The sequence below is a fragment of the Arthrobotrys flagrans genome (assembly GCF_004000055.1).
Source record: "Arthrobotrys flagrans strain CBS H-5679 chromosome Unknown unitig_3, whole genome shotgun sequence".
In the NCBI taxonomy this organism is placed as follows: Eukaryota; Fungi; Ascomycota; class Orbiliomycetes; order Orbiliales; family Orbiliaceae; genus Arthrobotrys; species Arthrobotrys flagrans.
Window position 1 is genome coordinate 5985945 of NW_027137547.1, and position 15955 is coordinate 6001899.

The 15955-nt window shown below is 46.4% G+C and overlaps 4 protein-coding genes across 4 annotated transcripts; 3 read left to right on the top strand and 1 right to left on the bottom strand.

The window, feature by feature from the left end:
• Positions 1-1673: 1673 nt before the first annotated feature.
• Positions 1674-2652, top strand: DFL_003102 (uncharacterized protein; the record flags this gene model as incomplete). The annotated part of the gene is made up of 4 exons (XM_067631992.1): positions 1674-1883; positions 1959-2224; positions 2306-2378; positions 2482-2652. The coding sequence occupies 4 exons, from the start codon at positions 1674-1676 to the stop codon at positions 2650-2652; spliced, it is 720 nt and encodes a 239-aa protein (XP_067494482.1).
• Positions 2653-3626: 974 nt separating this feature from the next.
• Positions 3627-5856, top strand: DFL_003103 (uncharacterized protein; the record flags this gene model as incomplete). Its single annotated transcript, XM_067631993.1, has 4 exons — positions 3627-3936; positions 3993-4086; positions 4139-4501; positions 4566-5856. 4 exons carry the CDS (start codon positions 3627-3629, stop codon positions 5854-5856), a joined length of 2058 nt encoding a protein of 685 aa, XP_067494483.1.
• Positions 5857-8193: 2337 nt separating this feature from the next.
• On the top strand, positions 8194-8802 carry DFL_003104 (uncharacterized protein; the record flags this gene model as incomplete). The annotated part of the gene is made up of 1 exon (XM_067631994.1): positions 8194-8802. One exon carries the CDS (start codon positions 8194-8196, stop codon positions 8800-8802), a length of 609 nt encoding a protein of 202 aa, XP_067494484.1.
• Positions 8803-13118: 4316 nt separating this feature from the next.
• DFL_003105 (uncharacterized protein) lies at positions 13119-14445 on the bottom strand (the record flags this gene model as incomplete). Its single annotated transcript, XM_067631995.1, has 2 exons — positions 13119-14149; positions 14301-14445. The coding sequence occupies 2 exons, from the start codon at positions 14443-14445 to the stop codon at positions 13119-13121; spliced, it is 1176 nt and encodes a 391-aa protein (XP_067494485.1).
• Positions 14446-15955: the final 1510 nt, after the last annotated feature.

Genomic DNA, 15955 nt, shown 5'->3' on the forward strand with positions numbered 1-15955 from the left:
GTTCAGTGAAGAGGCGTAACGGCTCCGATCGATATCCACATGACAGGTGTTGTTTGGGACTGAAAGGGGTATAGACTTGGTCTAGAAGGTGGATGCGTCTATATCGTATTCCCGAGTGGCCGACTAGGGGGCCCGATAGGTCGTTTCCAGGCATGGATACAGGTTACACTGCTGCAAGTGCGAGCACTTAAACCGTTAAACTGGGGGAAAGGTTAAAATTTTAGCAGGGCTTCCCGGCTTCGAGCCCTTGAGTATATGCTGCCTCTATAAAAGCGAATACGACAACTCTAGAGCTCCATTACCGCGCCGCATCGATCCATCGATCGTGGAGTAGGGATTTATATCCCATTGGCTCGCAGTGTGAAGGTGGAACTGAAGTTTGTTTGTTCGAGCATATCGTAATGATTTATGTGGCACAGAGGCCATGTGCCCGTATTGTCATACGATTGCAATATTAATACTGCGAGGATCTATATAGATGCTAGCGTTTTCGAGCTCATCGATTTCATTCGGCCTGAACCTATATTTATATACGCAAAAAAATATGTCCTTAGTCCGATATTTACCGGCAACACCGACGGACCGGACCCACAAGGGTAGGAATCCACCTGCCAGAAATCTAATGGCTCAACTCCATCGCCCGAAAACATCGCACTCAAGACCAGCGCATTTGACTACCGATGCACCTCTGCGGCACATATTCGAGACAATGCAGGGTCCGCAAATTGAACGCATTTTCTGACAAGCATCTTCGATACCAGGGCTTATGCCTTCCGATTTTGCTCCATTTCACGGCGAGAATCCATTCTCCTCCTTCACTTCGGCTTACCATCCATGAGGCTACCGCGGTATGCGATTGGATCCATAAATGCACTCGCATGACTTCTCCGCCAGTGTCATTTGCGAACGCAACATCCTCGGCTGTATGAAGGCCTATCGGAACATTTTCCGTAGAGAACAATCCTTGTCGCCAGTTCTAGACCGATTGTCCACATTGATGGGCAAAAGTACTATCAAGCTTCTCATGAAGTAGAAGTGACAATTTTAGCAATCGACTGATGTTGATACGAGTGGATGTTTAGATGAATATTAGGCCGATTCCCAAGTGACCTTCCTAAAGACGGCCATTTATAGAATACCTAGGGGGTTAGAATACCACGCCGTTTTTGTGAGGCAACGGCAGGTGATTTGTAACGGATACCTAAGAAGACTCGTCGACTTGGGTAATACGGCCCACCCTCAGCTTTCACTCGCTTCCTTTTCCCTTCTGCCTGGTCTGGGCACGCATGAAGCGCTGCAAGTGACCTGGAACACATCTTGGCCTTGCAAATATCCGCTGTGCCGCGAAAACAACAATCGAGCCGAGAGCATTATGGTCCTAACTGCACCCAACCGCAGTGTCAAGTGTCAATTCTCAAGAAATTGGTCCGTCTATGGCTATAGAATTCTATATAAGGAACCTAGTCCTTCCCCTTTAGTGATCGATCGACGCCTCCTCTTGCCATTCACCTGTTAGCTCTGCAATTTCTAGGGCCATCCCAGCTTTGCAACCGCGCGGCGGAATCTCTTACCGCCTGCAATTCCTTAGCTTTCTTATTAGCTTTCAGAATCTCGAAAGGATCGACAACGCAAGCGTTCCACAAGCACTTTCGTGAAAACACTCGCTCGCAAAGATGAAGGTTCACACCATCGTTCTTTCGAGCTTGGCTCTTTTTATGAACCCTGTTCCTGTATTCGCTCTTCCAGCCCCTGATGCAACTGAAACTAGTGAGCCAACTAGTAAACCGGCTGGCGATATATTCAGCAGTGGTTTATCTGGTCCCATGCGTTGGACCGGTTCTATCGAAGGTGGTCCTGAGCTTAACTTGACAGGGACGCTCCAGGTAAACTCTTGGGATTCGAGATTGTTAAGATCTTGACAACTTAGGTTAGAATCTGATTGTTGTATTCGCATTCAGGAAGTTTTACCACAGATCCTTGCACTCAATCCTGGCTGGGTACCACCGGTCGAAGTTGCCGGTCTTGATCTTCGTTCGCCCAGCAAAGAGCTTGCAAAGCGCAACTTGGCCGCAACACGAACGATAGCGGAGAACCCTTCACTCGTCAGGCGTTATTTCAAGGACAGGCCGACCTGTAACTCTGTACCTGGAAATTTGGCAGAGGGGTGGGTGATCGAAGGCTACGGAATTCCCTGGCTCAGAGCCATTGGGATAGCAGGAGTTATGTAAGTCAACCGCGTCATGATAAAATGTTAAGGCCCTAAGTCGAGTCTAGACATCTAATTGCCTCGCTTTTTTGACTTTAGGTGCGGTGCTGACCCACACGTCTGCGCCAAGTGCTATTGTGATTATGGCTCCAAGATCGAACTATGCAACGATGTAAGTACCGAATTCCAACATAATTTCTGTGCATGCCTAGTCTGCCTCCAGAGTTTGTTTGGCAGGGGAGAATTAATCAGCTAAATCGTACTTTTCCTGCTAGCGGAATACTAAAGTTGATATTCCATGCGACCGACTTGCTGGTGCCGCTGGAGAAATTGTCAAGGATTGTGGCGAGTTTATCGCTGGGGATAACCGATTTAAAGGCCACTGGTGGGATACAACAACTTATGCTGCTTGCGTTCGGCAAGCGTATAGTGGCAATTGTTTATAATGCTAACGCTTTCCATTTTGATGTTGTATACAGACTTTTTATACCTTTTTGTATTTAGTTCCAATGCAAGGATAGTCGGGCCGAAGCTCGTATCATGTGGATAGTATTGTTGGATAGCCTCTTCGTTTGCTGACAGGAATAATACTATTAATACCTCTTAGCTGTGCCTAAAATTTCCGACTGTAAGCAATAGTTAGCCTTGAGTCCAAGTAGTGGTAGCTCTGGCATTGGTATTGTATATGTGCCATGCCGGGTGGTTCGGCAAGCAAGGCTCGAAATCAGCTTTGCCCAAGAATCCGTGCACAATGCGAGAACATGAGGTTAGACGCGAGACCATCCAAAACCTTGCATCAAAACGTTTGGTGTGAGACGTTTTGATTCGCAACTTACTCCTTACCCCGGCCTAGCCGACGGGTACGTATCATATCAGTGGTGTTTCGTGCCGCCGCTGAGACGCAGAATGCACGCAATAGTCCCGTATGAAACCTAACTTTAGGAATCTCTAAACTCTTCGTTTGTTAGTCTACAGATTTCGGAGATATTGATTTGGTCAGCGGGTGGCATGAAGTGCCTCTATCAGCCATCAGCGCCAAAGCCTACTTCAGGGCTGATTTGCCATGACAAGCCACAGCGAGCGAGCTAAACTGCATTGGCGCGTCCCGGTAGGGTTATTCAGCGAATTAGATTTGGCATTTCCGGTGCCGGATTGCCTTTCCAAGAAAGTGCCCCTATGGCCAAGGATAGAACTGCCATGAGACAGAAATACTCCGACCCACATCGAACCCTTCCCCCCGAATTGAAAGTTACCGAGCGTAACCCTACTACATAAGAAGCTTCGATGCCATTCTTCACAATGGATCAAAACGTTTATCTACTCTCCTCCGTCTCTGATCCTTCCTATCCCTTTTATTCCCTTGTTTATTTGCTTTTCCTTTTGTCTTTTCGTTGCTGTTACCCTGGAGGTTGGAGTAGTAATGAGGTCGATAAGCATTATCTTCGCCGTTTTGGCGGCGAACATGTTGGTGGTGTCAGCAACGGTCCAGTGGAAGGATTCGATATCGAGATTTAGCACGGATTTGCTACGAAAAAAGCATCGAAACCAGCAGACCGAAAAGTTTTCGACGATTATGAACCGGCTAAAACCCGCTTTGGCAAAGGATCCGACGGAGAACCCACTCTATGTTGAGCTACCGATGGACCATTTCAGTGCCGATAATACGGATACTATCAGTTGTCGGTATTTTGTTCAGGAAGCTTATTATAAGCCTGGTGGGCCCGTTATTTGTTAGTAGAGGTATTTTTCTGGGAGTGGTGGACCTTGGGCTTACGAATTTTATTAGTTCACGATATTGGCGAAGCATCAATTGGGCCATATGCCAAGGGATTGGTCGATGAAGATGAATTTTCGGTTGCAATAGCGAAGCGATTTAATGGGTATGTGTTCCCCACAATCAATAATTTGGAATTCTTTCTAACTTGACTACAGGCTATTAATCCTTTTCGAACATCGATTCTACGGTAAATCCGCCCCGGTAACCAGCACCTCGAGAAGCCTGGGGACAGCATCTAGACGCCAACTTTCTGAATTCTTCAAATACCATACTATCGAACAGGCGTTGGAGGATGTGGTTTATTTTGCGAAGAACTTTACATACGACCTTGAGGAGTACCCGACACAAGTTCTAACGCCAGATAAGACGCCGTGGATATGGATTGGCGTTAGTTATAGCGGAGCAAGAGGTGCTTGGATAGCAAAGCGAAATCCAGGGTTGTTTAAGGCGACTTTGGCGTCATCTGCTCCTGTGCAGTTGAAGGTGAACTTTTGGGAGTACTTTACTGCTATTGAAGAGTAAGTTTTCCTGCCGAGAGATCTGAGGCAGCGATAAAAGCTAATCCGGTGGATTCAACAATAGCGCACTTGCTATCAAAAATAAAAATTGTTCCGCAGATCTAAGCGCTGCTGCAAGATGGCTCTCCGATGCCTGGGAGAACAGAGACAGCAGTCTTGTGGACCAATTAATTGACGCCGTTTACGAGAGAGATTGGGAGGAATCACTGGAACAGTATGAAGCGGACTCCGACGAAATTTGGGATATTAGAAAGGATTATTTGCAGGATGCAGCCTGGACGCCTTTTTCTGACTTTCAGTATTATGGCGTTAACGGCGGCACTCTGGGGGCTTTCTGCGATATAATGGAAACCATGTATTCGAGCAGAGGAGACCCTGATGGTGTTTTCGAAACTCAGACCCTTTCACGCGCCGTTACAGCGTACGCGAAAGCTGTCGCTGCTATCAGTCCATATAGCTACACCAGTCGTCGGCAACAATCCCAGCGCAAAGAAAAGCGACAGTTAAATACTGGATCTGGATCCCTAGACGATAGACTCGACGACTACTCGTGGTTATGGCAAGTCTGTACTGAATTTGGAGCCTTCCAAGTTGCCAACACTTCGCGGCCTGAGAATCTTCTCCCTTCGTTTATCAACGTTCAGAGTTCAATAGATTCGTGTATCAGCACATTCGGAGAGTCAGAACAGGTTAGCAAGGCAGGACCTAACGTCGACCCGATTAATGAAAAGTACCAGGGGTGGTATGTTCAACTTTCAAATACAATGTGGACAAACGGTGAATTCGATCCATGGAAAGCTCTCTCTATCGATTCTGAGGAGGAGGATGCTCCAACCAACGATACCGCCACGACTGACATCCCCCAATGTGGAAAAACTTTCCCAGAAGGTACACAACTTCGATATGTCATCAAAGACGGTTACCATGGATCAGAGTTTAGCGAAGACGTTGTCACCAACAGCCCCGGAGATCTCGACGGCCTTGACCCTACCAATACGATCCGATCTCTCACCGCAACTAGGACTCGTACTAAGACAGCTCTAACTGGTACTCCAGTTGTGGATGCAACCAATGCTCAAAACCTTTGGTTCGATGCCATGAGCAGTTGGTTACCATGCACCACACTTCAATTCAACCTCGACGGGAGCTTACCCGAAACAACGACTTCGGCGCCATTTTCGTCGAGAACACCATTTCAAACAGGTGGCTCCGACGAGGCAGCACAGACTAGTGGGTCTAGTGACAATATTAACGATAAAGAGAATGCGGCTCCATCATTGGCTATCCCTTCTTTGATGATTCCGTTCTTTGGTTCGATCTTTGCATTTTTGGCGGGGATTAGAGTGCTTGTTTAGAATATATGTTTATCAAACTACATACTGCATAAGAGGAGTTTCGTTTTGAGTTACGAAAGGTAGAAGATTCTATCATTATATTAGAATCCCTAGCGATGAGATATAGGGGGGGGGTTGTGTAACTTACATTTCCGTTTTGGATTATCATTTAGCGGAGTTTTGGAGTTCAGAAATTTCATATTTGCCAGCGGACGAAATTTATAGTCTCGGGGCATCGTTTGCGATATTTTTTTCTTAAAGTTATTTATTCTAAATCTAGACGTGGGCGAATAGGATTCTGGAGATATCAAAAATATATACTTAAGTCTATAGCACGAGGTATTTGCACGGTGATTCGATATGCTAAGCTTCAAGTGCGAATAAAACTGAAGGTCAGCAAATTAAAACTGACACATTGTCCCCTGACGCCAATTATAGGGATCCCTCGAATCGATATTTGACAAGATAATTATCAAGTCTGGAGAGCGTCGAGAATCCCCGCTGAAGTTGCTCTCCAAGAATAGCTATAGTACCCAGGTGATAACTATAGAAAGCCACTTATTGCGCCCCAGTCCCGATTCTCTGCAGGTTACAACCTCAACACAATTGTCGAATCTGGCAACAAGAACAGGGACAAGGTTACAAATAGACATCTACGGTGCCAACATTACAACACAGAAAACCCACGGTATGCAAGCGCAAGGATCCACCTGTAAGCCAACTTTGGAACCTTGGAACTGGATGGCACCATGCCGGGAATCAGTTGAAGATTTCCAACGTATGCGGGTTTAAGGGGTGAAGTCGTTAGAGAGCTACAGTCTGGATCCTGCCATGGGCTAACCCCTCCCAGTAATCCGGTTCATCATGTCGACAGACTCGAGATCCCAGCAGACACACAAAGATAACTTTGGAAAATAGTTTTCCAAACATATTTTATCCATTGGCTTCATGAATCCATTCTACACCCAGTATAGACATTTACAGAGGCTTTTTTTAGGAGTATATGTAGCCAAGAATCAAGACTAGTTTTGAGGCTAATGTCCTGTAGTCGCACGAAGTCTGTGCCGCACAGTTAGACGGTTTCAATTAGCCCGTCAATTTAGTGCCCGATGCAGGCAAACAATAGATACTCCTACTCATTTATTTCGTAATATAGTCCCCACTAAAGGTCACCGTAGAGGTCTCGATTGCGGTTTTTAAGTGGAAGAGCCCGCCCGAGGATTCTTTCTTCCGAGAAATGTTTTCCTTCGATAGCATTACAACTCTAGTACTTTGCCTCAGTCTTTTGGGCAGTCTTGCGCCGTGCAATGGACAACAAACTCCTGGGCCGATTCCCGCGCACGGGTGTGTAAAAGATGGGCGCATTCAAGTATGTTCATGTTTAAGAGGCACAGACGGTAGAGCATAAAAACGCGACCCAGAACGATTTATTAATGCGATTTCCTTCCGCTTCCCATTACGTATAACTTTAGGTGTGATCTTTGATAAAACGCTCTATATATACGGTGGAAATGCACGACGGGTACAATCGGAAATTGGTACAAGAAATTTGACGATAAGTACAGAATCTCGGGCTATTCTCGAGCAGAGGGTACTCATTTACTAACTCATCGTCCAATGGAGGTATATAGATAGAGATCTTGTCGCCTTGGAGCTACCATCCGCCGAAATTAACGTGGACACAGGAGGAAGCTCGTGGAGACCCGATCCTCCGGGCTTCCCGTGGTGCATCTACATACTACAAGGGCATTGGGTACTATCGGGGTGGTCAGCTTGATAACTCCACCACTCCCAACTGGCCAGGCGGGAACGAGTGAACAGTAATCCTTTCTGGAATGCTTAAAGTTGACCTTGCGGCGATAACAACTACCAATGAGACACGAGCACCTAGGTATGATGCTTTCAATTTTGAAAATCCTGGATTACAGTATCGAGATGGGAATTTGATTCCGATAACATTTAATGGAAGAGATTAACTCATCAACCTAGCAGGTGGAGGTCCAAGAGGGAATGGTGTATGAATATTACCTTGCGTTGCGCTTCTAACCGATGATTTGCAACCGGCGCTGGCTAACACCTATTCCTTGAGCTGTAGCTCCCATTAGGAAATGTGTACGTTTACGACATCGAGCGAGCATCCTGGTATTGACAACCTGTTTCTGGGGAGACCCTGAAAAACACCCGTGGTGGATGTGTAGTAGCCAACTATGCCTCAGATAACTCCTCAATCCAAATAATATTTTACGGTGGTCTGAACTATAACTCGGCCTTGGGAGATTTTGAGGCAATTGACAGTATGTGGATATTAACAATACCCCGATTCAAGTGCGTGACCCCCTATTACGGACAATTGATAGCATGCCAAAACTCGCACCTCCAGACACAAATTCGCCATTCTACGACATACCCGGCAACAAGGCCGCCGCAAAGAATACGCCTTCGGCCGGTGTAATTGCTAGTAGTGTAATTAGCGGATTGGTGTTCATTGGGTCTGTTGGTCTCGTCATCTGGCATCTTTATAGACGCCACGTAGAGAAAAATCTGGAGGAAGCCCCGCTCCCACCGCAGATAGATGGCCAAGGCTCCGACTCAGCCAAGAGTGTATACGGTAGGCTCACTAACGAGATCCCTGAACTTGCAAGCCCGGTACGCTCATCACAGGCGCCGAGGTACAGCACTTTGACTGAGCCTGCACAGTTACACGGGGACTCTGCATTTCCAGTTGGATTGTACAGCCCGCCCTTAGGCCATGAGCTGCCGCTAGAGCCAAGAGGAGTTTATGAAGCACAGAGTAATAACAGGTTAGGGATGAATGCAACTATGACGGATATTGAAAGAGATCCAACGGCATACGAATCGCTTCCAGAAGTGCCGGTGCCACCCCCGGTGGGGGAGTTGGAGGTTTCGAGTTCGGTCTGTGGCTGCATCGATAGGCCCAAAAACCTATTAGTTAAAATTGCACGGTGATATATATGAGAATTTGTGTAATCTTAATACCTTGTTGATAGAATTGTCACCATACGAAGAGTACATATAGCAACCATACTTAAACATATCTCTGTATACTAGACTCTCATTGCTTGACATTTGATGCACCCATATCTAATTCTTAACACTACTATCAAAATTCTGTTCCGCCTAAACCCAATGCATTCATGCAGGATACCAGTCTCGTAACAACAGTATACCATCATTCGACAACACAATTCTTCTTTAAAATGCAACAAGCAAGTTGTGGGTGAAGGCCCCCAGCGTAATGACATGGCTAGACAAGTAATCTTTATTTTATTGAAAACGACTAATTCGGAGTATTAATACCAAAGTTGAACTGGTGGTTTATAGAGAAATTTCAAGAAAACCCTCAAAGAATATAGAATGTCCCAGCGTTTAAACTAAAGCTAGTACAGTTTAAACCAAACCCGTCTCTCTTATATTAATTATATTTAAGCAACGACAACTTGATCCCCCCGCGCCGCTATACCCCCATTTCTGCTGGTAATTAAAGGATGTATCAATATATTTAAGCAGTTTCGTACTCAAGCTGAATATTTTGGCAATCCTCCGTTGTTTGTGGACCTGAACCCCACTGGAAGTTGGGGCCTGGACCAAGTCCGAGGGAAGGGTTCGTGGTATAGCCGTGCCAAAGAGCAGTACCACCGAGAGTCAGGCGGCGTGCACTATTGAATGAAAATGCGGTCTCATAAGCCACTCCGCCAGTCACTTCACAGTTCGGGCGTCCGAGAGGCCTGAATGCGAGGGGTGCGAGATTGCTGGTTAGGTTTGGCCGAAGGCCAGCAACTATGGGGTTCAGGAAGTTGTTGCCTAACCAGAGACGTCCAGTAGAGTTCTCGAAATTGAAAACGCTACCAGTCGCTCGTGGGGTAGGGCGAACAATATTCACAGCGGGACAAAGTATTAATTGCATGAACTAAGTCTGAATGTAAAAGTTTGAGATATTACGTACGCGTCAAGGTCCTAGACATATGCGTATTTGTCCCTATAGGTTGACCATTTTGTAATGAACTTAACTATATCGAGTGTCTCATATATCCACTTCAGAGATCTTCGAGGCCCACTGAACTGAGCGTTTGAAACAGGATCTTAGGGCTTACGTCGGAAAGGGCCGTAAAGCCTCAAGAAAAGGCGTGGCAAAGGCCACCGTCGCGGCCGCCAGTATAGTCGTGACGTATGAAAACAACATTGCTAGTAGTATTCGAACTAGAATTCGAATGTTTGGCCGCCGGGATAAAGATTATATGTGAGTTTAAAGCAACTAGGCAGATTGTCGATGTCCGTTTCTCAAACGATGCCAATTATATATAAATTTGTGAACATTACAGTATATTAAAACCTCCCACCGGTCCCCCTTCACTGATACACATGCCCAACTGACCTAGAACGTTCTATGTTTGGTCGCATCGTAATCTCCAACTTCGCTTTCGGACGTAGCCTAGGGAGCCAATGCAATGAGGAGACCTGAATATCATCAGGTTTCGACTTTCTGCAGATCCGTCCTGCAATACAATTGGTATTTCCGTTCAGTTTATCGCAGGGAAGCTTCCTGATGGAAAATGAAGATGTGTGCCCACGGATATTCGAAGACGCACATAGCCTTGTGCAATACGGCCTAGAGCCTATTGCGTTTTCAAGTGTGTCGCAATCCCGAAATCGCTTATTGATGTTGCACCAGGAAAGGACGAAATTAGAGAATTGCTCCACGATTGGTTTCTCAACTGCACCAAGTTACGACAGTATAATATATATAGCGTATGGTGTACTAGTTAGAGGTGTCAATGAAGTGCCCATATATTCCAAGTTTGTGTTAGTGGTAACCTCCGCTCCAGAGTAACTTTCTACGTTCCTAGGGCGCTAACATTTATAAACAATCTCCGTTGAACTCAGAATTAGATCGGGATAACTTTATGATCCCAATAATTCAATTCTGTCCGCCCCAGATTCACTTCGTTACCTCGACCATTATGGTCGCCTTGAATTACACCCCGAACGAACCGCTTGATCATGGAACATGCATGAAGTGGCTCTTTCCGTGATACGTGGAACGCGAGTAGACTCGTTCCCGCTTTTTCGTGGCATTCAAAGCTTCGGATACTCTATTTTATTTCTCGTATTAGGTCCGTATTGCATAAACCGATTCGGCAGAAATTCGTCGCTGAAATTTCAACGGTCGCAAGGAACGAGTTGCTCAACGACTTCGAAAACGGTTGAAGTGTGTCAATTGCAGGGCTCGTTTGACAAGGCAAGCCCCTGAGGTGAAACAAGTCTGGGGACGGGGGTGTTCCCAAGTGCCACTTTTGTGTGGTATCAAGACCCAATGCGAATTGAGACTGTGGATCTTCTTCCCAGCAGGGTTATCTGATGGTTGCTCACCCTCACCCCATGTCTAGAAATAGACTAGCTTCGGGCCCGGATATGGATACCTAGCGCACCTGCGATGAGTTCAGGGAGTGTATTGGGCCCGCCAGCACAGAGCTAATCCACTCAAGTTAACCCATGAGTATAAAACATTCGAAGCTCCTTGGGCTAACGAAGCTTTGAAGTTGCTTCGGCCGAGCAGTTATTCACCCATACAGAGTAAATTACTCCGTGCTCTGGAGACAGAGGAAGCTCAGACTCATTTCAGCAGTTGATTATGTCAGCAGCAACAGGCTTAAGCGAGTGACATGCACGATTTCGCCGCGGAGACGTCTACATACTATGCAAATGCATACGGGGAACCTTGAGCCAAAACCAATGGCAGGGATCGATCTGCACCCGAGAGCCAAAAACTGTCATAGGCCTCCATAAAACCCGAATATTTTTAGCAACCACCTTTAAACTTGAATTTCCACCCCAACAGACCGATGCAACGAACTGTGACAAAGTCTCAAGATATCTTCATCTCTGCATTCATCCGTCATCAGGCCATTTTCAAATAGCTCTCCTGGCAAGCGGCCTAAAATGTAGATTCCGCCTGCTTGGGACCCAACAGGATATTCTTCATAGTTTTCTAAACAGTGCATAGCGCGCGTCCCACCCAAGTTTTGTGAGAGTTTGATGCTGCGCACAAAATCGGAGCTTGAGTTTGCCCGTTGCCATCGCACACACCCCTGTCCAAAGGCTTGGCTCGGCCACGGGAGGCCAGTCGCTAGTAGACATCCATAAGACAAGTATCGACGATGATCACCTTTGGTAGGGTAGCGAGGAGTCGAATATCCAAAATAGAAATTCGATGACTAAGTCAAAAGCCAGGCCGATTATCAGTTTCTCTGCGGCTGCATGGAAATGTTCCGAAGAGAGCTAGAACCCGCCTATCAGACATTCTTTCAACGTTCGACCTGTACATCGGCGTTCAGATGACGTAGAAAATTTTGCCGTGGCCGAATTCCGACCTTCAAGGCTGGTGATTACACAAAGGAAACGTTAGTGGCACGATACTTACAACTAAGAGCTCTAACATGTTGCGTTGTGAGACCTTGTATCTTTTCGGTGAACACCGCCTACCGTCGATCAAAGGCCCCCGACTTCTTTGTGATATGTTGCATTCGTTAAACTATTCCTCCTGCGGAGACAGGCAGGCAACCGCTGTGAGATGATTCAGTAGGTTTGCCGGATCGCGGGGAACATGCATAGCCCCTCGTTAATCGAGACGAAGTCGCTAAGCTAAGCCTGACACTATATGGCCAGTATCTGCAGCACAGGTGGGTTTCGGAGGCGAATGCGAATGTCCGAATCATAAAAAATTAATTTCGAAATCTTGAATTAGATTAGAATAATGTAGGCAAAGCTTTATATCACTCCACACAGAGCTCCACAGATTCAGCACCGTACAATGGCTGTATACAATGAGCGAGGCTATGAGAAATTGATTCGAAAGAAGGGATAATGATTTGATACAAAGAACTGGGAGTCGGCTTCGAAGCTTCAGGTGACCATGAAAACATCTCTGAAAACGATAATATGACCAAATACAAAATAGAATAGAATAAAGAATAAAAAGTGAATAACCGAAACGCCTATTCCCTAACCAGGAAAACTACTGAGCCCAAGATGGATAAGACCTAAGAATATGAACAACGGGAACAAAGGAAAGTAACAAGTATATACGAAGAAGAAGAGAGGAGGAGTGCCTGCGTAATTAAGACGATAAACCCAATGAACCGGCTTATTGGAAAAATTAAAAACGCTAGCTTCAGTAAAACACCCTGTAAAACAATCCCGCTTTTGTAACCACCCAGGTATCACTTGCAAAGAAAATGATCAACAAACAGAGGAACTCAAATACTCTAAGTTGTTGTCGGAAATCCTCTATCCTTCAAGGACTTCTCGTCCCCGAGGAGTGCGAGTTTTGAATCTCCCCGTTGGATCCGCCAGTAATTGCTGCGTCCGATAACGTCTCGATCCAAAGCCCACCACCAAACTGAGAAAAACCCTTGGCCAACTTCCCAACCACTACCATCGAAGGCATCATATCCATTTATTCGAACACCTTCAAGGCCGTCTTCTTCAGCGTTGTCCATATCGCTAACAAGTCGCCACAGGGTAAGTTTTTCGGATTGGTGAACCGGCCACATGCTTTCTTCCATACTAAACGTAGTAATAAGTCTATCCCTGACCTTCGGCCAGGGCAGGAGATCTAGGACTGGATGATGCGGTGTCCTAAGCTGCACACCAGTTGGTTGGAGATCGGAAGGTAGGTCACGATGCTGCGAACTCGTCGAACCGTAAAACGGACTTGTTGCCGTAAAGTCCCAAAGTAGATGGTAGACTTTGAGCCTTTGGGCGATCATAATGCATGCGCGGAGTAGACTGAATGCTGGGATGCTGAGATTTGACTCGTCAGGAAAATTGAACGACGTGAAGGTAAATGATTGGAGGAAATCATCAATATCGGGGAGGGGTTCAGTGGAGGAAGGGAGAGGATTAGCTACCTCTTGAGGGCCGCTCGTCTGAGCAAGCCGCATCCAGTTCTCGAGGGCCATCCCTTCCGTCCCAAAGGCCCCTGCGTCGGATTCACTGGATGCTGATAGTGCGTGGTCAACCACGGGGTTCCCGAAGGCATCGAACGGGTCCGATGGACTAAGAGAAACTGCGGACTGTGGATTTAAGGATTTGGTATAAACCGAAAGGGCAGTTTCGAGCTCAAAGACTCGCTGCCTCAGGTAGGCAAGTTCGCGAGCGTTGTCGGACCTATCCGACGAGATCGGGTCCCAATCTGTTGGGCTCAAATCTTTTCCAAGAGGCAATGATTGATCTCTTTGCTTCTGCCTCTCGACTTGCATTTGCAATTCTAGCTGATGCTCACGCTTACGTTTGCCTACATAAATTAGAGATTTAAGTCAGTAAACTCTTTGCTGGGAAATCTTTCACGGCGAGCGCGAGCGTCATAATATGTTGAAATCTTGACAACATGGCAACACAAAATCCGGGATCATCAAGATGGGAAAACTTTCAGGAGGGTTACGCACGATATCTTCTTTGAGCCAAAACATTGAGCACTCGTTTTCTTTCCGCGGGGTCTTCGATATGATCTAATCTCTCGTCGCTTGCGCCAGCGACATCTGGGACGGGCACAGGTGATTTGCGCTTCATGATTCTGCCGGAGTTTGACATTATGAACTCCTCCATGCGCATGAATATGCGGAAAACTTTGAATATACGGTGGCTTCCGGAACCGGTATGATAACTTTATATCAATTCCACGATATCAAATCAGCTCCACAACGTCAAAATGGTAGAATTGACTGCAAAAAGGCTGGTTTGTGTTGTTGTAGGTGTGAATAACGTTGGGTGACTAAGTAATTACCAATACGAGAGGCAAGGTAAAAACAAGAATAGGGCTCAAAGGCGTGCCTGGGTGCGCGGAACGTGGACTGGTGTGTAAGAGAGTAGTAAGCTCGAAAGAGGAGGCTCTTCTTTAGGTATTATAAGAACTTTCTGCTTCAAGGCTTGTCCTTTGGCCATGAGACAGCAACCCTTTTTTAAGTTGCCCCGAACAGCGCTGGCGGTTTAGTTAGCTTTCGATGACCCCGCCAAGGCCTACGAGGGCATAACGTTATGTTGGTACCTCCTCCGAGAGCGATACCCTGGAGGACCAGCCATGCTCTTGGGCCAATCCCACTAGCCCACTAGGACTCATCGAACCAGGTAAACCAACACGCCTTCGCGTGAAAAAGAAAATCAATTTCCAAGTGCATTCTATAGTGTGTGTAGAACTTCCGCCCCGCCATCATGGCTGATTTGGATTTACTAAGCCCTGTCGACGGTAGGTAGACTCTTTCGCAGTTAGGCACCAGAGGAAACCGGAGCCGGGAATACAGCACTAGACCTTTTGACTAAGCAGCGCATCGACCCAGTATCTCCGCCAGTTATTTCAAAAACATCCTGGCTTATTAGAAACACAGGAGGACCTAACCAGGCTGCTTTTTGACACCTTTGTTTCGATCGCGTCTAGCCGACTTCTCGCTAAATCGGAAGCTTTGGATTTATTCTTCCCCTTCGAATGCACTTGTATGCACCCCAATGACAGGCCCATCCGCTCATCTAATTAACCTCGCCCGTGGAGCCGCTTGACGTTCGACGGATGCTCTAGTTTGCATGCATATCGATGGTTGCAGTCAATCTCTTTCAAGACTTATTCACCCGTCAGGCCAACGTGACTCAAAGTAGAAGCCTAAGCGATGATTTGAATTCGCAGAATCGATCTTGATATTTTTAGATATTTTATTTTCGACGCGCGATCACCATATCTTTGTACCCCTCGTCGCAAGTGACTACGTATATTTACATGCGCGTATGTGGTATTGCGTACTCACATCCGGGTCCAAGCCAAGCTCTCTTGCGAAGACGTCAACTGCCACGACATAATTCTACGATACAACGAGCACAGTTCTTTTTCTATAAAACTAATTAGTAATTTAATAACCCCAAAACTATTCCCCGCATCTTCGAGGCATGTGAAGTCGTGAAGTGCCTAGGCTGAATCCTTAGAATACTCATCTTCAATATGGTATCCCCGTACCTGCACCAGTCCGGGCTTGGGTTGGAATGAGTTGACTAAGCTCCTCAATGTTGTGAAACCGCGAATAACCCGCCAATGCAGGAATTCGCTGACAGCACTAAG